Here is a 22,731-nt window from a genome sequence, read left to right as displayed (position 1 = left end):
GAGATTCCCAGGAATGATTTGTCACCGGGGTTATTAGCATTTCTCCCTTGATATCGACAGCTTGTCTTTCCTCCTTCTAACCAGTGAGTGATTTCTTCACACGCTCGCCAAATATAGCCAAATCACCATGGTAAACGTATCGACAGAATCATATTAACAGCTGCTGAGCATTTACAGGGCCGTAAGTTATACAAAAAAAAGAAGGAAGGAAAACACACATGGAAATAAACCAACTCTGATCAGCAGTGACAAGCATTTATTTAGGAGTCACTCGATAGAAATATTTTTTATGCTTTAATTGCTAATTATAGGCTCCTACAGAAGGGTGGCTTTGGACAAAATTATCTCTTTAAACCGGAGCATTAAGCCAGCACTGAGCACGCCCTACCTGGATGTATCTTAGGGAAGCAGAAGAAGGATTTGTTTTTAAAGTGCTGCCCTTGTTTAAATGAAGCCCAAAGTTTGCAAGCCAAAGTTACATCTCTCCTGACTTACCAAGCAAGGACCTTTTAATTTTAAAGTCTAGGTAAGAGCTGAAAACACACCTACCTAGAGAAAGGAAGGCCTTTTCAAAATCCATTTGCTGGGGATGCCTGAGCCCTGGTCCTCCTCTCCCAGCTGGACACTGCTGGGCTGGGTTTCACCGCCCACGTGCTCGCCAGCCACCCTTGATCTAAAGCAGTGCTTCTCCCAGTGCGAGTCGCGACCTACTGGGGGTCACAAAAGGGCCCAAAGGGGCCACCAGGTAGCGGGCAGCAGCCGGCAGCATCCTCGCTCCTCTGCTCGCAGCCGCCCAGACCCCTGGGCAGAGCACGGGAAGACACGACGCAGCCAATGACACCCACGTTCAGGCAGAGAACTGCAAACTTCCATCAGTGGCCAGCGCCAGGCCAGACCCTCCCGCCTGGGGCAGAGCGTGGCTGCGCAGCCGATCGTCACCCCTCTGCCCTGAAGAAAAGAGCTGATGCTAACTCAGAGGGCTGCTCTAAGTCAGACTAGCTATGGGGGGAGAAGACAGCCTTTCTTCTCCTGCTCGCCTTTCTCAGCACACTCAGGACACACTCACCATCCCCTACCTGCCTCCTCATTTGGTGGGTACGGTTTAATTAGGGACACACAACAGATATGTGTAGGACTCTCAGAACTTCCTTTGAGCCACCGAAGGTCCAGGATTGTTTCGAAAAACAGTCTCAGGCTGCGACAGCGATCCCTCCCTGTCCTAGCCCTTTCATCCCTGCTCCCGTTTCCTATAGACACTCCCTTCACCTCCGAGGCTCCAGCACCCGATCCTGATGTCCTGAGCTGCTCTCGTTTTGCAAGCGGTGGGTATTAAGTCCTTTCCATTTTCCCCGCAGGCTGCTGCTCCTGGTTTTCTCTGCACTGTTAATATCTTTAGGTATAAAGGCAGTGTCTCGTGGGACAGAAGAGCAGTTTGTTTCTCATCCCCATGTCATGAACAGTGAGACAGTCGCTGGTGACAACATGGAGCACTGTGAATTCATTTAACATAAATCAGCCTGGTTTTGTACACCTGCAGCATCTTGGGCTAATGCTCTCTCCTGAATGGTGAATGAGGGGAAGGGGTAAAGAGAAGGGGAAGATCACACAAGGTACAACTCAGAAGTGCCAGGTTTTTTTAGCCCTTTGAGATTCCCAGGAATTCCTCAGGAGCCAAAGCGTTTCACTCCAAACAGCTGACAACTGGTGGGAATTACTGATAAGAAACCAGCATCCCCTAAAACTGCCTCCACACCACCGTGCACAGGACACAGGACCTGCTCTGCTCCTGGGGGAGCCACCCACCTCCCTTGGGGGCTCGTAAAAATAAAACTAACTTTCTGTACAAGGTCAAACACATAAGGAGGGCTGCTTGTGTTAAGCAAAGAGCAGAGACTCGCAGGGAACTCACTCTCAAGAAACACGGACATAGAATAAAAAGGCTGCTGTAGCCAGGCCCTCAAACAGCAGGTATCTGCTGGGCCGTGGACTTGAGACCACAAGGGAGAGAGGGAGAGGAGATGGAGCGTTTCTGCTGCATGGGGACATTCATAGTTGGTACCTCAGGCATTTCACCAAGGTGCCTGTGTGAGCAACGCCACGACGCTACAGTCCCTTCACGATCAGCAGCGACAATCTGGATTGTGGTTGCACTGCTCACTGCAAGGGCCCAGGCTGCCCATGCCACGTGAGGAGGGCAGGGCTGGGATCCTCCTCACCGAGCAGCACCCTCAGCTGCAGCACAGCTGGGGAAGCAGGACTCTCCTTGCACCAACTGCTCCCATGCAGCGCATCTTCATCCAGCGTGCAGGCTGACTGAGCCCGAGATAATGCACTTCAGTCAACAACCACGACCCAGTCTTCATCCACAGCCACGGGACAAGCGTCAAACCAACACTGGTATCATTTTTAAATGTACAATTTGGGCATCTAGATCTCTCACTGCAAGAGTTTACATCTAGTAGCTGCTACTTCAGGATTCACAAGGACTGGTCTGCCACTCTAGCATTTGGGAAGCAGCCCTGAAGGACAGCACATTGAGCTCTCTCATTGCTTCCTACAGTTAACAGACTTCTTTAAAGCTAACCATTAGAGTAATGGGTTGTTTTTTCTAACCATACTTGGACAGGCCCTCACGGAGTTGAATTTCATTAGAGTTGTACTCAACTGTGCGGCTTCCTCCTGTCAAAGACAGGAACGGGATGGGGTGAGGCCTAGGCACTATTAACACATTTGCTGAGACCCCAAAGCCAAGTGTGCCTACTTATCCTGCTCTCTCTCCTGCAGGATCCCCTAACCTCGATAGAAGTCCAGGGGAGATATCCTTGCAATTAGCTTCTTCCCAGAATCTCCTCGTGCCAACTCAGAAGAGGGAAGGATGGAGGCTCAGGTACAATTTGCTAGCTAGCAAAGCAAGGACAGCAAGATGAGGGGAGGAATGGCCATCATCTGAGACACAGAGAAAAGTCGTCGTCCCCAGGAAAAGTGCTTATTCCAATCCCGAGTACTTTCCTCTGGCATTTTTCAAGCCAAACTGGGGGCTTGAATCAAAGTAACATCTCCTGCCTCTGCTACTCACACTTCTTGTTGCCATCTCTGGAAAAAACACAGACCACACTACAAACTGAAGAAACAAAAAGTTAGCACAAAGCCTTTCTTTAAAAATTAGATGAAAAAGGTGCTTTAGTTCTCCATTTCTTCCCTCCAGCCACCTTCCTCATTCAGCTCCTTACCCTCACACATGCCTTCCTTCCCCAAACTCTTTCGTTCAACAACAAAACCCCAACGAAAAGCACCCACAGGAAAATATGTGCTGTCCTACTCCATTTGTCCTTAATTTCTCTCCCAGCTTTGCCTCTCTGCAACCCTCTTTTAAAGCAGCCCAACCGCTGGACAGTGGGGCTGCAGAAGTGTCACCCCAACCCTGCATGCCAGGGTCAAGGTATTTGAAAGGCTGAATTCAGCTCTCCATGAACTCCACTATAAAAACTCTCTGGAGAGACTCCGCCAGCATCTCTCTTTCTCCTGCGGAAACTCTGGCCTTTCTGTTTTCTGTACCTAGGCTTCCTCATCCTCCTTTCAAGCTGTTAGTCGGTAGGTCCACAGAGCTGGGGAGGGGCAGGGTAGGTCAGCAGGGGCACGAGTGAGACAAAAAGCTAATAAAGCAACATCCAGCCCTTGCCTAGAGAGCAGGGAAGTGTCCGAGGAGCAGTGGCTGTGGGGCCACCGGTGCCAGTGACACCGCTGCACAGCATCTCTCCCATGCTCCCAGGGATGCCCATGTGAGGAGCCGAGCCACTGACAACGCCTCGGCTCTTGGCAAGCAGCGTGCCAGAGGGGAAAGGACCCCTGCCCTCCTCCTCCACCCCAGCCCCCTGCCCAGCTTAATGAAATAAAGTCCTTAAGGCAGGGGCTGCAAAAGAGAGAGGAGCCCCCTCCGTCCCCCGGACGGTTAAGCCTCTTAGAAGTTAGAATGGGAAGGCAGACAGACAGACAGACAGAGCCAAGCAGCTTAGGAAGGCCCTGAGAAGAGACTGGGCTGCGACTGGGAAAGCCTGCTCTGGCTGGCAGGCTAGATTTCAGCTCCTGGCTTCTCCCGGCCATGCTCCCTGCAGGTACGCCCAGGCTGGACGAACCTCTGCTTTCTGCTTTTTGGGGTGGTTCTTTTTTCACCCGGGACCGGCATGGTGCCAGCAGCAGGGAGGCTGCCCCGGGGAGAGAGGCTCCCCAGCAAAGACACTGCCAGCCCTCCAGCAGTGAGAGTGCCACCCTGCTGCCACTTGCTGAGGCAAAGGCAGCCACCACGGGGACCCAGACTGCCAGGGGATGGGATGGAGGTACAGGGCAGCATCACCACTCTCGACCCCTCCAGCTTGACCCTTGCACCATGAAGCTGTTCCTTTGGGCCCACTGTTGCCAGATAGGAGCTTTCTGGACCCAGGAAAGAATTGCGCCATCCTGCTTTTATTCAGTCCTCCTTTTAAATGACATCTCAGGCACTGTCTGCTCTGTAAGACCTCTGTGCCAGTACTTCAGCAAGTTTCTTTTTCACTCTGTTAAATCAGTGGGTGGCCTGGAGGTGCAGAGCTATGATCGCTGCCTCTGGAGAGCAACATCCCCTCTGCCCTGCTGCAGTGGGTACACAAGGCTACAAGCTCCCTGTCAGCTCATTCATGCCTCTCACTGATGTGTTGTGGTGTCCAGAGACAGGCTGCCCTAGAGTCCCAAGGAGCCGGGGCTCTCCTCCAGCCCCAGATGTGAGCTCCCGCACCCGCTGGAAGCGGGACCCACGGGATTTGAAGGACTCACACCAGGTCAGAGCTGGATTTGTCTGTGCACTAGGGAAGCACCCTCGCATCATCTGTCTGCGTCACCTCCAGCATCACCCAGCTTCCAGGAAAGGAAATACCAGTTCATCTAACCCCAAAAGATCACAGCTTTGTATTCAGGCAGCTGGACCTACCCCAAGGAGGACGAAGAGATATGAAGCCATTTAAAAGGAGAGACCCAAAGGGAGGAACTGAGCCACCCTGGACCAGCACATAAATATCTCCTTAGTGAATCAACCTGCTAACAGCACCCTCAGCAGCCAACAAAAGACTGTTACCCACCAAGGAGCCCTTCCTCCTCCTGGCAGAGCAGGGAGTAGGTGCCTGGCACCTCAGCAGCCATGACTCATCTGCGAGGTGTGATGGTGCTACCGGGAGCAGGAAAAATGGAAGAAATGCTACCACCAGAAGAAATCTACATCAACTTCCACAAGGAGCAACCTCTGGAAACTGAGCAAGGTTCCTGCTCCGGCCCCTGCATGGCCAGGACCGCAGAAGTTACCCGCGGGACTTCTCCAACCCTCCATACATCAGCCCAGGGAAATGTGGTACCCAGAAGTGCAAGCTGAGGATGCAGGAGGCAGAAGTTTGCTAAAGATACACGCACTAAAAGCTGTTCAGGCAAGCTGTGCCAATAGCCTCATTCTTCATGTAAGAGAGCTCCCTCTAGGTTAAACACTAGGGTATTTCAGAAGCCATTGCTCATTCTGGAGTCCACGCTCTGCCCTGATGCCTTTATCTCCAGAGAAATGTCTGTCAGTTGGAAAGCCTGCAGGTATCCCAGAAAACGCGGGGTTTGCTTTCCGCTTGCAACCCGGCCTTCCTGCTGCAGGCATTGACCGCCCGTGGCTCTGTGTTACGTGCACACGCGTGTGTGATGCACATGCCCTCGCATGTGCACATAACCACAGGTCCTCAGCATTTCACCCATCAGAGCTACTCTGGTATGTTCAGCTGGAGCTACACCAGGGAAGGAGCCGACCCGCAATTTCTCCAGCCCCAAACCCAATCTTTACCCTGCTTTGAAACACTTATGAATTATTCCACAAACTGATGAGCGGGGGAGTTCAGCAGAGGCTTTCAAATTCACAGAACTAGAAAAATCAGATGGAAAAGACTTAATGCCAGAAAATGCAGGACCATTCCCTGCAGTGGGATCCCAGGAGCTTTGTGTAAACTAGTTTTAAACCTTGAAGTCTTTAATACAACTTCCTGTTTTATTTTTATTTTATCTAGACTGGTATTTACTAATAAATATGCAGCTCGCTGTATACAGAACAGCAGGTAGCTCCCATTTACAGCTGTATATAACTGACTGCAATATTCAACATCCTTACTCTGCTATGCAGTATAATACTCACAATAAAACACATACTGTATTTGCAACTGTGTCCATGCTACTATTCTGGTACGTGACACACATTAAGAAACAAATTCAGAACATAGAAAAGAATTTACCATTTACACAAAAAAGATGCATTGGGATTTTCAATAAGTTCTAGCATAATACAGTATCATTTTTATATCTTGTCTGCTCCCTTGGTCTTGCTGATTTAATACGTCTTTTCTCTCTATAACCATAAAACTATAGGTTGTATATAGATTTTTTTAAACATAATATACAGTGCCAGTGTGTATTTATAAAACTTTACCATAGAAATGTAAGAATTCTCAGAATGACTCAGTCCAAGGGCCATCCAGGCCAATATCCTGTCTCCAACAGTTTTCCCCATTAATATGGATTAGGCAGACAATACAGTTTACTACAACCTCGTTTTATAACCACGTTAGTGATAGTAATGCTGCCTTGTGTATAAATGCTTATAGAGCACAGTGGACAGGGAAACAGCATCAGCCCCACAGGGAGGGAAACAGAGGCAGGGGAGATGGAGATTCTATATATATACACACACACAATTTTTTTTTTTTATATATAACTTGATGGAGATTATATATAACAAGGAGCCATCAAGAGCCCTGGATAGCACCACCACCCGCTCCAGCCCTTGCATCCCGCCACGCAGCCCTGTCAGGCACCAAAAGACAGGCCACAAGCCCACGGGATGCTGCCCTGGGAAGAGTTAATGGTGGAGGTCTCAAGTCTGAGCTGCAGGTGTCTGCTTTTAATTCTTTGCTGCTCTTCTCCCAAACAGCCCAAGGATTTCCACCCTCCCTCCTTCTCCTTTACAAATGAGTGTTTAGCATAAGAAGAGAGGCAAGAGGAGCCAGGGCAGCAGGGAGATCTCCTACAGCCCTTTCTAGGCAACCTGAGCAGGCGGGAAAAGGCAGCTGGCTGGAGCCCAGCGAGAGAGCGGGGACCATGGGACGAGTCTTTTCACATCTGGTTAAGTACTGCTAAACCCTCCGACGGGCTGCCTAATTATTACAACACTTCTGCCGAAAAATTAACGTGCTTGGCTGGCTGCACTGGGGCAGAAAGGGTAGGAAAGCAGCTGTCAGGATGCAGGCAGCGACAGGAGCACCAAGAAAAGAGGTTTGCGGCACAAGAGCACAAGAGAAGGGCAGGGAGCTCTGCCTGCAGCGATCCTGCTGAGAAAAACAGCCTCCTCCCTGCTTTTTTTGCTGCACGGCCCCCAGGAGAGGACAGTGCCAACAGAGTTGTTACTCTAGCAAGGGCAGCCCTTGCAAAGAGCTCAACAGAGATGCCTTGCCTACCAAAATCAACAGAATGACCTGCCAGCATCCCCAAAATTACATGATTATCCTGAGGACCCAACAGCAGGGCCAGGAACAGGACCCGGGGCACTGGGCTCCCCTCTGCCTGGCCTCTGCTCACCTCTCCTTCTTGCTGAGCCCTCATTTCAGTAGCTTCCACAAAATCCAAGCGTGCCACCTTATTTCTGTAGGTCTCTATAGGTCCTATAGGTATGGTACCACTGAGGGAGCATCATTCAAATGCACATCTCCCTGCAAAACCCACTTCAAAAGGGCTGCAGAAAGGACACCAGTAGCTCATGGGTACTTCTCCCCCAGGGCGGCCGTCTCCATGTCAGGTTATCACAAGCATGCAGGTGGGTAAGCCTCTTTCTGCTACAGCTGCGGTGGGATTAATCTCTCTCCCTAGACAAAAAGGTGGGCTTATTTCCCGAGAGGTGTCCAAGTACACCCAGAGAGCTCAGCAAAAGCAGCAGCCCGCTGGGTGCCTTTTACCCACAGACATTTGATGAAATTAATGACACAAAAGTAAGTATAAAGGCTAAGACAAATAGAACTGGCAACAACTTGAACCTTTGGCCTGTCTTTTGAAAGTCTCTGGCAAGTCTCAAATCTTCTTGATCTGCTCACTAAAGAGACGACTGTCCCACAATTATTTTCCAAGCATTTGTTGGCAAGTTGTAGGAGGAAAAAGGCATTTCACTGAAGCTGTTAGTACAAAAGCTCAGCTCCAGCCAGGGCCCTGGACTCCACTTCAAATTATAATATTTTAAGTACCTGAAAATAAATATTTTGTCAGCTGCTGAGAATTAAGAAGTAGCTTCGACCTTTCAGAGAGGGGAACCCTGCAGAGAGCGGCGAGCCTCAGAGAGTTAGTTGCAAAACAAGCTTTGCCCAAGCCATTCAACCTGTCTAGTACACACAGAGCCTCCCCTCCCGCGCTCCTGGCTCCTTGCAAGCTGCCCAGAGCCTTCTGGGGCATGACGAGATCTTATGCACCCAGCAGCTCCTTCCCAGCTGGGAAGCATGCTAACGAAAGACACTGGAGCAGCATTTTACTATAAACTGGATGCTATAAGTAAAATGAGCATCCCTGAGACAGCAACAGCAGCGTGTCAGGGCTTCCTACCAGGAGTTGCCAGTCCACTCCTGTGTTGCTGACTAGTACTGTTGTTTCATGCCGTACCATGCACAGTCCAAGGAATTTTTTCCACAAGGATTAAAAATACTCACTTTTGTTTTATAACATCTGACTATGACCAAGCACCTGGATAGATGTACTGATCACCTCTCAGACCTCTGAGCCACAACGAACACTGTTCATGCTCCAGCAATGGCAAAAGGAACCCACACAAAGCAGAAGATCTCTGGTTTTCCAGCAGAGCTCAAAGAGTTAAATCCTTCTCCCTTCCCCCCAATCTTTCTGCCTTTGGCCTTTAGATCAGCCCTGGTTGCCAATGAGGACTCATCGAAACACCACGAGGCTGGGCCTGTCAGGAAGGAAACCAGCGCGTCCAGAGTTTTGTTGTTCTAAAGACTTTTTTTTTTTTAATTTTATTTTACTGCTCAGGAAGGAAGCCAGAGCCTGCGCTTCGACTCCAAGAATGTCGATTACTCATCCTTCCCTGCATTATTTCTTTTATCTCTCACTTTTATCTACCTTACTCCAAATTTTTCCCCCTGGTTCTTTCTCTACCATTCTGTCTCTAGCCACTGCTTTCAGCTGTTCATCCAAGGTTCATAAAAAAAAAAATATCTGGCAACTGTTTCTTCAGAATAAAATCCCAATGATAATGTTTATTAAACAAGCCTCCATCCCTCCCCCCACGCAGCCTTTTCAATCCTGGTGTAACCATCCGGGTACCACGGTTATAACCACTGCCCTAGGACCCGAGCACCTCCGAAACGGGAACACAACCACCCTCAGCATACGGCTGTGCTACGAGAATATCGTAACCCCTGCTTTAAAGACGGGTGATGAGAAACAACTCTGCTTGTCCAAGGTCAACAGAGTCCACAGCAGAAGCACAACCTACGCTCAGGGCTTTGCCCAGGCAGCCCTTCCCTCTTCCTGCTCTGCATGGCTGCAAGGAGAAGGCATGCTCAGCTCTGTCAATAAACGTGCCCTTCATCTTCAATACCTCCACACCAGCTAAGCTAGAAATGTGCAACAAAAGTAAAATAGTCGGTATGTGACGAGTTGATGTCACGTTTCCCTAGCTGCAAAAAAAACTCGGTCCTGGATCACCCGAACGTCAGTGAGCCACCTGAGTACATAGCAGAGAGACTGTCAGCAAGTGGTGTCTAACTGCCTTCTCCTCCCAGGGTCTGCAAAATCCATCACACCACCCGGGGATTTCCTTTTCTTCTTTGCCCAGGTGCAGCTAACAACCCAGACACAACTGGCAACATCTGGGAGAACACAGACCCAGCTGTTTCTCATTGACATCGTAACCTTCCCCAGCCTTCGCCAAGGCGTGCCCGCTCCCCGGGGCGGGCGCCTGGGTGGGATATGCACATGCTCAAGGGCAGGCTTGGGTCCTTACAGTGTTCCTGAAGAGATGACCAAAGCTGAAGCTTTCTTTTTAGTTTAAGGCCCCTTCTTCCTTGAAATGTGCTGTAAACCTGGGGCCTGATCCGGACCACACCATACACAGCTTCCGCAGGCTACAACACCCACAACATCTCAGTTACATGCAAGTGAGGCCAATTCAAGTTCTCTCTACCCAGCTCTGTCTTGCTCTAACACAATCCTCCCCTGTTTCCACAGTTAACATGTTGTTTTCATTTTAAGAGGGGAAAATAATGAGATGGTGGGAACATTACTTCTGGCTAATAGAGACAGAGATCTGCAAACTTTCACAGCTTAGTTTTTCCAGTATATCCCAGTCCTGATCCAAATATCATCATACTTATTTCAGTCCTGGACCCAACACGGGAGTGGACACAACACATTGGCCAAATTAAGACAGAAATAACTTGTAGGACTTTTCTACTTCACACTCTCTCAAAGACCTCTTGCTGACATTAAATTTCTGGTCTGCAGACTCCCTGCTTCCCCCGCTACTGAATCTCCAGGCGCCTTCAACACAGCTTCCCTGAACAAGTTAGCCCCAAATCTTGAGCGAAGGCAGGCTGCCGATCACCACGCCTCTTCTGTAACCAGAACAACTCTTTGAGAGCAACACTTTTGTGCATGAACCCAAATATGCAGAAAGGAAGGAGCAGCACAGATGGTGGGAACCAGCCCCCGGGAGCAGAGACCGCAGGAGCAACGCCAGCAGTCCTGTACAGGGCTGTGCACTGAGCAAAGTGCAAAACCGAGGACGAAGCAGCAGCGTTATAAGACTTTAGCTGCTCATTCTCCCCTTCTCCTGTCTGAGGGGCACCTCCTGATGTATGAATCCACTCAGGCTGGCAACTTTTTGATTGTGACCGTTAAGTTCCTCTGCTCGTGCTCCGCACAGGGTTACCCAGGTCACTGATTGCTCCTTCATCTCCCCAGTAAAAAAAAGGCCAGTAGTCAAACTGCCTCCTCGGGGAGGCTGAAGACAAGTGCTCAGGAGGGAAAAGCTGTCACCCTGGCTAAGGACTTTGCTGGAGGCTCACCTCCAACCTATAGCACTGGTAATGGGAAGTGCGACTGGTTTGCAAGGAGGAGAATAAACAAGAGAAGGAAGCAAGCTTCTGCAGCCCCCTCGATGGTGCTGCAGCGTTTGGCCTGGATCCCTCTGACCTGCGCTGATACCCAGCACCCAAGATGGCACTCTCCACCCATCCACAGCCATCAGGATCCTCCACGCTGCAAACAGCAACGAGGAGACAAGGTTCCCTCTAGCCTGCATGGGCCAAAGGTTGGCCCGGGTGCAGGGTGGCTCTGCTGCGGCACAGCCAGGCCACCCTGATAAGGCTTGCACTCACCCAGCCCGAGGTGCAGCACCCAGGATGCCGTTCGCCCCCACGAGCCCTCCTCCCCACCCGCTCACAAACACCCTCGCATCGCCGCCGGCACAGCGCCGGGGCTTGGACGGGGGACCCCGGTAGGGAATTTTGTGGAGTCTCCCCCCAAACAGGACTGGGACAGAAAACTCTGAAAGAAATCTTCAATATTGGAAGCAAGGTTGGAGGAGAAGGGAGAGCTGTAGTCTGGTACCAGGTCTTTTCCCATCCCGGCACAACTGCCAAAGCAGGCCCTCTGCGATGAGGGATTATTATCCTATGCCTCCTTATAGCGAGGGATGTTACAGGACAGACAATTTCACATACTAAATGGCTTTGCAAGTTGTTTCCTAAAGTGCAGGGAAACAATATCAAAATCAGATGAAAAGGTTGAGTCCTTTTTAGTTAAAAAGATCTTAATTTGAATCAAAGTACCAAAAATCCTAATAGAAAGAAGTGGGTCTGTCAGGGTAGTCCCCCGAGTTTTACTTTTTGCTCTGTTTACAAAACGTATTGCATTTGGTGAGGCTGTCACGGGGAGCCTTTACCCTGGCGGCACGCTGCTCGCCTGCCGACTGACGCCCCAGCGCTTTCTGTTTTAGTTTTCATACAAGAGCTGCAAAGCGCTCCACTTTCCTTCCAAGGAACGAGCCCGCGCTCGGGAAACCAGCCGCGCCAGCGAGCCCAGCATCTGCAGCTGGACGCGTCCTGCCGCCCTCACCCTGCTCAGGGCTGCGGCATCGCAGATTTGCAAAGCACAGGCAAGGCTGCAGGATTGTACCAGCACAAAGCTCGTGCGTGAAAGCTCTTGGGTCTTTCCAAATTAAAGATTTGTCGTTGTTACTCTGGCGAGAGCCAGTTACTAAGAATCAGTGTTACTGGGAAAAAGCAAGGACACAGTTTCCAGCTCTTCCTTTTAGGGGTATCCAGAGACACTTAGTGCCTTCCTTTTCCCACTGCAGAACAGCCCGCTATTCACAAGAAAAAGTACAAAACACATTCTTGTTCTGCAATTCAGTGAGAAAGCAGATCTCAGCCTCAAGTTACCAAAAAAGGAAGGTTTTTAAAAAAATACTGATTAAAAACAATGTCCCAAGTGAGGAAAAATATGATGGAAGTGGCCCACCCCTGAACTCAAGAAGCAGTTTCACTGTCACCAGGACTCCCTCCCCATGTTATCTGCGTTTAAGACAACAAATCTCTCTTTGCCTCACTCCTTCCCAACATTGCTTTTCCCCCTCTTCTGTTGCTCAGGGTACTGCTGCAATTCAAGATGCCAGCAAATGGTCGAAGGAGAGGAGAAAGTGATGGCTAAAGAACACCTGGCTTACCACAACCACCATCCATGTTTTAAAAAGACAAGACAAAGCAGAGGGCAGACACAGATAGTACCAAATCCCACAGTACTTCTTCAGCCAGAGCTTTCATTGACTTGAGGGCTAGGTCCCAGAGAAGGACTGCCAATCTGGCCAACAAATACCCAACACCCTAGCAGCAATCGGAAAATACTTCAGCACTAACATGTAAAGAAAACTGATTTCAGGGCTATGAATCGGCCCCAAACATCTCTAACCTGCGAGTTTATACACACAGGGATCACTCAGGCCAGCAGAGCCAAGCAGGCAAACAGCGAGGTTGCATAGAAGGGGAGAAAGATACATACACAGATTATATGTGTAGATCTACAAAAAAAATACACGTGCCCTTTTCAGAGGATGCTGTATAGGAATCCGATCCCACATTAAATTTCCCAAATAGAAATCCATTATTCCTGAAGAATTTCAATTGCTTTGCATAGCTGAAAAATGTCCTCAGAAGTCCCCAAATCTGCTATTCCATCCTGAAGAAGTGAGGTGAAAAATTCATAGGCTATCAAGCAAACTGACATGATCGAAGACCACCAGTGACATGAACTGCGGGATAAAAATCATCACAATTTTCTTTCAATGGCTGCTTTTCTTGGAATATGGTATTAAAAGAAAACAACTTTGCCCCCACTATGAATTTGCATTAGAAATCCATAGTAAAAATAAAGCTTAATATTATACAAATGGGTACAGTTCTCTATAGTGCTCCTGATGCAGATTAAGGTTAGACAGATTTCAGATGACAGTTATTTACCTCAGTCTAACACCATGTATGCACAAATGGAATTTATTTTATAGCTGCAGATATTAGCCAGAAAAAAGAGATGAGAGGAAATCTTACAGTCTCACGTAAAATATAATTATGTCTGTGTTCTGCTCCTTGGAAGGCAAACAAAGGGGGAAAAAATGAATCTGCTGCTAGCATTTAATGGGACTTGTCTAAATGATATCAAACAAATAACAGCCAGCAACAATTCACAAACACCTTCACTTTTATTTTTTCCATGGGGGAATTCCAGAAGCTCTAAGACCTTGTTGTCTTGAATACTTCCACTCCTACAGAGCAGGATTAGGCCCATGCCTGAGTATGTCTCTTTCCTTCCAGACCTTCAAATTATCGGGGCGGGGGGGAAGAAGATCACGGGGGCACTAATGCTTATTCTCTCCCTCCTGAAACGTACGCCCGTTCCCCCTCGCTTCTCCCAGTTCCTTACACAATCGCCACTGATCAACCAGGAAACTGTTGCTAACTCTTGAATTTTGCAAGTTAGCAAGTAAAATAATAAAACAATGTTTTAACTGTCAGAGATCCTGGCTCGCAAAGTGCACTTTGGTCATTTCCTTTAATAACTGTAGTTTAGCAGTAATGATTTATAATAGTTCATAATATTCTACTAACTGTACTATATTAATAATACTAATACTTTGCCCTTGCCTAGTGTCTTCTGTCAGAAGATATCAAAGCGGCACACGCCGCCGTGAGCAAGGCATCGCTATTTCCCCATTAGGGATCGGGAAACTGCGACTCCGAGCCGTGCCCAAGGTAGGGATTCCCAGTCCCCAACCCAGCACGGCAGCCACCAAGTCTGCCTTCACTTCTCCTGCTGCAATTTTGTGACAGCAGTCGAGTCTGATCGATGGGACTGAAGATTCAATGTGATTAAATCCTTCTAGAAAAGCAAGGTTTGGCCAGTGGTTTGGGGGCCGTGGTTTTGATGGGAAATACCGAGCAAGATGGGGAGTTTGCCCTGCAATTGTACAATAAATACCCTCATGCCAGCATTCAGACACACGGGTCAAAAGAGGAGCCATAAATATTTACTGCGTCCATGCCCATCTCTCCAGCAGGAGATGGATAAATACGACATTTAGGTGTTGCTCGGTGCTCCGAGGATGGTGGTTACGAGCCCTGACACCAACTCCCAGGGAGTCCAAAAAGGAAGAGAAAGGGGACGAGGCATCGCTGGCATGGCTGAGATGACATGAAAGCTGGCCGGATGGCAGCGGCTGCGCGGGGAAACGTTTTGGAGGAGAGAACAGCCCTAGCCCTCCCCCTCAAACGATCAATTAAAAGCCATCCTTCTGCCGGGAGCTGGGCGAGGACAGCAAATGAGGGCTGCGAGCAGAACAGCCGCCCGGCCGGGCTCTGCATGACAATTGATGGGAAGGGGAGGCCGGAGGGTGCGGCGGGGGAGGCAGCCCCGTCCCTCCTCTCACCATGGTGATTAGGTATTCCGAGTGCGCCAGATAGCCCCAAATAACAGAAAGAGAAATATAAACTGGAGACCGGCAGATCCAAGGCAGGCCAGATGGCCCCGCAGCCGGCAGGGGCTGCTCCCATCCAGCCCTTCCCCACTTTAACTGTTCAAACATTTCTTTATCCCGACAAGACAATTAAGCCGAACAGCATGGAAAGGACTCTCGGCAACAGTTTGCAGGGGGAGCGGGAAGGTTGTTGCCAGAAAAGCAGAAAAAGGAGGCGATTGCTACATACTCCAAGACCTCCCTCCATGCAGCACACCTAGCTCCATGAGGACGGCGTGTTTTTGGTGGTGCGACAGGGATGGATGCATAGCCCTCATCTCTGCTACTGTCCATCTGCCTGCCCACCCCTTCAGAAAATCCACTGTTGCTCCTTCACTCCTCCTACATCACGCAGGGCACTGCACGACGGAAAGCAAACGTTCCACTTGATTTATTTCATTATTTCATAAGCAATGTTAAGCTTGCAATTTCCCATGGTCACACCTGATTATTATTAGCAACAAAGCATCACTTCACGTTAGACCCCAAATTTTACTGGCATTGGAAGTGGTGCATCCCAGCAGGATGAGTCATGAGCGGTGGATGTGTGCACGTGTGCATTCCCCCTCCAACTCATTGTTCTTCCACAGAATACAAGATAAACCTTCTTCCCCCCAGCACATGTACGTACGTACACACACAGCTCTCCACATAGGTCCCAGCCCGTAAACACAAAGCCCAACACACACGTCTGACCGGGTGGGTGACTGTAGAGACAGTCCTCAGTCTGAATTCCAAAGCACCACGTTATTCAGGAATTCAAGCTGTGGTCATCATAGCCCTGATGTTCACCACCTGAAGTGCGATTTACATTTGATCAGTAACGAACCAGTTGTTTCAAAAGGAAAACTAACTCCATGCTAGAGATGTTCTTTAAAACCCTAAAGTGGAACAAAGAGCTCACTAACATGGCGCACAATCTCTCTTGCAGGGGAGAAACTGGTTGCAGGACAAACTGATTGTGTCCAGATAACCAAGGTTAAATATGATTGTAAAAAATAATAATCAAAATAATGTTAATAAAACCACTCCCACTTTACCCGCCAGTCCCAAGAGATGAGGGAGGATTGCAGCGTGCTCACCAACTCAATCGCTTATCCCCAGGGCACACCAGGAGCTGGGCAAGAGCCACCAGCAGTAGCAGGGAAACTGAGGCTAGCAGAGCCAGTGGCCAGGATGTAGAAGGTCACCTTGACACATCAGGCTATGCTCCACAAGAAGTCACAGACAACACATGATGAAGACCAAGCAGCAACAGGAAACCATCTTCTGCGGTCCCAGGGAGGCTGGGGGTGCGGGCAGCCGCACAGGGACGGCAGAGGTGTCCATTCTGACAAGGTCCAGCGCTTTGCCAAGGACCTCTGCCTGTCACTTTGTGGGAAAGCAATGCCATGGTGACTGGGTACAGGAGGCCACTGGGACAGACTTTATTAGAAGCAAAGAATAAAACCAGGGATCTTTTTTTTTATTTTTTCCTGATTTTAAAACAGGGCTATAGATCTCTTTTGCAGAAAGGAACATGCCATTTATCTCCACTCCTTCTAGGAATCTCAACTATTGTACTTATTATTAATAAGCGCTTATTGTGCTTATTAAAGGAAACCCATAAAATATATCTCCCAGTGTCTTTAACACATGCTTTACAAGAAGCCCCTAAAGTCTAACAAATGGCATTATTTTTCTCAGTAAGCACCTAAGAGAATGGGCCCATCCAGTACACGTTATGTCTGCTTCTCCCTGGAAAGGCTCCACTTTTCTACGTGCTCCCTGTACGCTCCATCGCTCCGGATGTCCTGAGTACCTGCATTTTACAGCAAGAGACAACTTGGCCAAACGCAGACATCTCAGCCCAATTTGCTGAGTAACAAGGAGCACGATCCCACCCAGATGCACCCCAAAGGAGATGCTCTCCCTTCGTGGGATGCACGGGCATGGGTACCGCTGGCAAGCAACACCCTGCTTTAAAAGTAAGGAAAGGTTCACCCGAAAGACTGAGCAATCTCTACTGCACAAATACGTATCTCACGGGGCCAGGTGCTAATCTGGGTTACATCAGCACATATCCCAAATAATTTTACTGAATTCTGAGAATTTCCTCCACTGGTGAAAAGAGGATGAGACTTTGCTCCCATGACGCAGAGGACTAAATAGAGCAGCTTCCAAACACTCCTTGAGATGAAAATGCCTGACTTTGGATTCTCATTTTGCTGCAAAGTATTTCAAGCGTAAACCTATTTTTCAGGAAAATTAAAACTCAGTGCATTGAATTCCTTTAAAAAAAAAAAAAAAGGCAAGTTTCTTAGAAAATCACCATTTAAGCTATGGGGTAAAACAAACATTTTAATGAGCTATTCAAAAAAGGCTCTTGTGCAGTGGTACAGAAGAATATGCAGTGCAACCACAGTAATTCACCTTCCATGTAACACAAACCCTTTCAGGAATCTGAAAAATACAACTAAAGGATTGAGCACTGCAAATCTGAAAAGCACGCATTAGACACATAAAGGTGTTGCTGATCTAAGAAAATTTTACAATTTTTACTCGCTGTTGTAGAAAAGCCTTATTACATTTTTGCCTAGAATCTACAGCCACCTACCTGCAACAGATTCCCCTTCAGGAGCACAAGCAGGCAGTTTTTACAAAGGGTTATATATAACAATTACACAAGGAATCCACAAAACTTCTCAGGGGCCAATAATAAGAGACAACCACCCCCCCAAAGTATGCATCTATATAGAAACTCCAAATATACGTATGCAAATGTCACTGCAAAACAGGATCACGATTGTATCTGCAAACTGTGATCTCTCAAATTCCTCACTGCGGAAGTTTTTCTTTTCTAATGGTCAACATCAAAGATCATTAGGATCCTCTAAAAAGCTCCGCCACTCGCTCTCTCGGCCTCCAGCAAACACACCCCTACGTGCGTATGCACACACCAAATAAACTCGCCGTGTTAATGGAGCGAAGTTTCCATGGTGCGGTATCTATATGTGATGGGAATATGATACAGAGCCAACAGACATATTTAGTGTACACTGTCCTGGTAGTTACAGAAGAATTTTAATGTCAATGAAATATCAGGGATGTTGCATTTGCTCGGCTCTACCATGCAGCAAAGCATCTTAAAGAAATTTAACAATACGGGTAAGAAAAACAACAAGACAAAACACCTTCCACTTCTGCCCAAGTTTTCCAAGCTGCCCGCAAAGTTTTTATTCTGCTTCCTTTCCCCAGCAAGTCCCCTGCCGCGGTGCTGGCGGCGTGGGGAGCCGGGTGTCAGCGTGCCTGCCTCTCGCACACGCCTGTGCAAAGCCCCGTCTGCTCCCAGGAAGGAGAGGACCCACGTTCGGCACACGCTGTTGGGAAAGGCAAGGCACGGCGGTGGATGTGGATGCGGATGCGTCTGTCTGTCCGCAGCTGCGCTCCATGTGGTCTAATTCATTTAACAGATTTACTTCTTTAAATGGGGTATCTGACAGGATTTTGCTAGCAAGATCCATAGCAGCTGATGCGTTCTAAATTCATTTAGCTAGCGGACCCGCTCCTCCGCCGCTATCTCCCGGAGTATTCTTTCGAGCAAGCTTCATTTCCACAGCCAGGTTATATCGATAAGGGAAAGAGCATCGACAAAGATGTCTCTAAGCCTTGCCATCTCACCTGCCTCCCCCCAGGATAATTATATTACCGGCTTACACACATACACATCCATACACACTCCTACCTACAGCCACTTCCCCTACGGGCCCAAAAGAAGGGAGAGGAGATGCTGAACAATGAAAGGAGCTTACAGCACAAAAAGTAGCACAGTCGGGGTGGATCAGAAGGAGAGGGGGGAGACAGATAAGAGATCACATTCGTAGTGCAAGCAATACACGGCTTCTGCCTTCAGTGGGAATCATCCTACCCTCGCAAACACCGACATAAAAGACACACTTGCAGCATATTTCAAAACCAAAGAGCGATGGATTTACAAGGCAGGTTGATTTTATGATGACTTTTATTGAAAAGGTACGCTGGGTTTAGGCAGATGCCTTTTAGCGCTGGTAAGTTAGCACAGTGCCTAATTCAAGGAGACAGCCTGAGGAAGCAGCGCCGACAGGGGAGAGAGAGCCACAATGTCTCTATTACTCTCCTTGGCATCATAAAGGGGAGAAGAAAAATCACGTCTGAAAGGAGCGGAGCAGCAGGGTTTTGTTGAAAAAAAATACAGTAATAATAACAACAACAACAACAACAACAAAATTGTTTTCTAGGAAGAAAATTCAACAGAACAAAGGAGCCCATGTGAAAAGCAAACCACTCACTCCTTGGTCTACGCATCTGGGTTTACAGGAAAACTCTAATCATAAGTTAGTGCTCTTCTTCGGGGTACCACACTCTGCTGCCCCCAGACCACTCCCCATCGTGGGTCACCTCCCAGCTCAGCAACGCTGGAAGCCTGCCCTTCCTGGAGGGCAGCTCTGCCCCTCTTCGTGGGCAACACCACCAGGGACAAGGTGATGGGGGAACAGGGAGTTACAGGCATGAACACGTGGACTGGTTTCCTTCAGTCCAACCACCGACCTGCGAAAGGGCACATCACCTTTCAACAGGCACCAAAGGGGGGAAACACTCAGAGAAAGCACATGGTGCAACAGCTTATTGAATTGTAAGAATGGATTCGGGTTTATGTCTCAAAGAGGGAGCTCGGTGGCCAGAAATATTCTTAAGTTAACCAGAGGAAAAGGTACTTTTGTCCTAACCCGCGGCACGAATCCTGAAGGTGCTGCATTTGCTAGAAGAACGGTGTGCAGGAAGAAAAGGTCAGAAAGAAATACCTGAAGAAGCAGGGGGTACACGTTTGCTGCAAGCTCTGGGAAAGTTTCTGGCTACACACTCCAGCTGCATCCCTGTTTACACACATATATGTACCAGCATCTATAGCCTTGCACTGGGGCACGGACAGCTTTCTGCATGGTCAACATCGTCTCTCCAGCTGTGTGCTGGAAGACGAGTTTCCTTCAAGAGCACCTCACCTTAAAATCTGTCAATGTCCGTTTAGAAGAGACAAGGCAATACTGCGTGGCTGAGCTTGGCAGGCAGGAAAGGCTGGTTTTCCTCTGCCTTCAGCAAGGACCACAGCACCGCAGGACAATCACCTGTTGAGTATCTCAACAAGGCACAACTAAAGAAGAACCAACAAGTCAACGGAGGTACTTACATCTGTCACTTCGGTCTTCAGGACTGGATGAGGTCTCCCGGTCAGAAATGAGGCCAGAAACGGCAAAGATCTTCTTCCCCGTATCATCAACTTTGAGGGAGCCGGGGGAGCTGGAGGGGAGCTGCGTGCCAAACTCGTACTCCTTCCCATCGGCGTCCGAGAAGCGCAGATGGGGTGAGTCAGTGTCATGGCAGTTTTTCAGGCGCTTGGCCGGCGTAAAGGCTGACTGGTAGCTCTCCCGGTCTTCAGTAGATGCAAAGGGGCGGAAAGCCCCAACACCACTGTGGTTCAACATACTGATCGGGGTACAGTCCAGGTTGGGGGGTGCAAACTGGGGGTGTAGGTGAAGCAAGGATGGAGGAAAGTCACGGTTTGCAAACGCTCCCGGCACCCCACCTTGCCGGTGATACATGGAGGCAAAAGTATATGAGCCATTGGTAAAGGGAATATGCACGTCCTTATCTGCTGACACGGGGACCCCAAAAGGCCTCGGCTGCTGGCAGGGAATGGAAGCATCACGGCTGGCTTCGGCGGTGGAGGCGAGAACCATCAGTGCTGGGGAGGCCAGCGGGTTGGGGAGATAGGGTGAGTTCTCCATCTTGAACGCTGCCCGGTGTAAGTCCATCGGAGTCTCTTTCCTCAGCAGGATCACAAGCGGAACGATCTTCCCTGGAAGGAAAGCAAAGCGATGCCTGGGAATGGAGTGGGGAAAATTACTGGAGCATCATCACCCTCCGAATGCTGCAAGGAAAAAGAAAAGAAAAAGAAAACACAACCGGTTAGGTTTCTGCGCTCATCTCTCTGGGACGCTCCAGCAGCAGGGTGGCCACATGTGTTACAACCCCCCGGCCGGAGACGCGCCACTGTTCTCATTCAAGAAAATCAATAGACAACTTCACACACTAGTGGAATCAGCTCTGGCCCTCCAGGTTAAAGGGTATCATCCAGCGCAGATGAATGAAAGGCAAACAAAACATAATAACGTGCAGATTTAATAACCCACTAATAAACAAGGTTTGGTCTAAAATTAAGATAGTAACTCCAAATTATAATTGGAATTTTATATGGCAAAAGAGGCATGTACATATGATTGCAATAAACTTAAGAAAACCCACACATACGCACACTACTATTTGCTCAGGGGAGTGTGCGTGTGGAACCAACATAAAAATATCTATTCTACATAGTTACCCAAATAAGCCAGTCTAGATGGTTATACTGTACACGATGCCTAAGACATACGTAACAGACGTGTATTTTCTCTCACTCTTGCAGTATATATGGGTAGGTAAGTACTTGCACACACAGTAGTTGATACCATCATATATATAGACACACACACTGTTGGAATGTAGGAATGTGACTGTGTATGGGTGCGTGTGTGTAATACACTAAACACCCACGCGTGCACACACGGTCCCTGTTAGCCAAAGAAGAGACTTCCCCAGTAAAATGCCTGGCGTCTCTGACAATATTTAAAATCATAATGGGTGCTTCTGCCATCTGATCTCTGCAAGCGTCTGCCTTTCGGGTCGGGGACAAGAGAGAATGGATCAGTAATTTTAGTTCCTAATGCACTCACTCTTAAGTAGATTTGTAAACTGCCCTGAATGTGCCATTAACATTTAGAGGAAAATGTTAACAAAATTTCTGCCTCGCATCTTGCTGAGCCTCCTAGGTTGGCTGCAGCCACCCAGCCAGCCACAACCCCCTCCCAGGGTGAAAGAAGGGAAAATGCTTCTTTCTGTATCTCCCCCAGTTCACTCCGGCTTTTTGTGTTGTTATTTTCTCCCCCAATCAATCTCGTGCCTTTTCTTTTAAGCTTCCGCCACCTGCCATTCAGGCCCCACAACCCAGCTTAAAATACAAGGACTATAACTTTGAAACAATATACTAGCCGCTGGAGCTCAAAGGGCCAGAAAAATCATATAATAATAAAAAGCTGTTACAAATTGTGCCTCTTAAATCCAGAGGGTCAAACATCTCAAATAAAACTTAGTGAAAGAGTGTCTCCCTAATGGAGTGCCTTTTGTACTCCATGAATGAGGGAGCCTAGGTTAACAAAGTGTATGAAATCCAGTCTGTGGCTTTAATGCAGTTCAGTGATAACATTTCCTCTCTCCCATCCTGTACCCAGCCGCTCCACTGACTGTTATTAATTGTGAAGATGAGTGGACATCATCTCTCTGCTTCCTCATTTGGCACCCATCCTTACAGACATCATTGCTAAATTACCAGATTATGTATCTCGCATTAACGGATTTGCTCTCTTCCAAATTTTAAATAACTTTCCCGTCGAGTTCTCGCCACGGGGAGCGAGGGGGAGAGGGAGAGCGAGGGATGCCAAGGGCATCCTGGTCAGTGCTGCAGTCCTGGGTACACTCGCTCCGCTGCTTCACGCAAGGCTGATCAAAAC

General features: G+C 48.6%; 1 protein-coding gene across 3 annotated transcripts in view; it reads right to left on the bottom strand.

Annotated features, from left to right (window-relative positions):
- RNF220 (ring finger protein 220) overlaps positions 1–20,960 on the bottom strand; it is a 226,576-nt gene extending 205,616 nt beyond the window's left edge. For all 3 annotated transcript variants that reach the window (XM_050900694.1, XM_050900695.1, XM_050900696.1), the window contains exon 1: positions 20,316–20,960. In XM_050900694.1, the coding sequence (XP_050756651.1) occupies positions 20,316–20,940 (625 nt within the window). In that variant the 5' untranslated portion in view covers positions 20,941–20,960. The remainder of the gene's footprint in view (positions 1–20,315) is intronic.
- Between the last annotated feature and the right edge of the window lie 1,771 nt (positions 20,961–22,731).

Source organism: Gymnogyps californianus, chromosome 8 (assembly GCF_018139145.2).
Source record: "Gymnogyps californianus isolate 813 chromosome 8, ASM1813914v2, whole genome shotgun sequence".
Taxonomy (NCBI): Eukaryota; Metazoa; Chordata; class Aves; order Accipitriformes; family Cathartidae; genus Gymnogyps; species Gymnogyps californianus.
The sequence above is the reverse complement of the archived record's forward strand: the minus strand, read 5'-3'. Positions and strand labels throughout refer to the sequence as shown.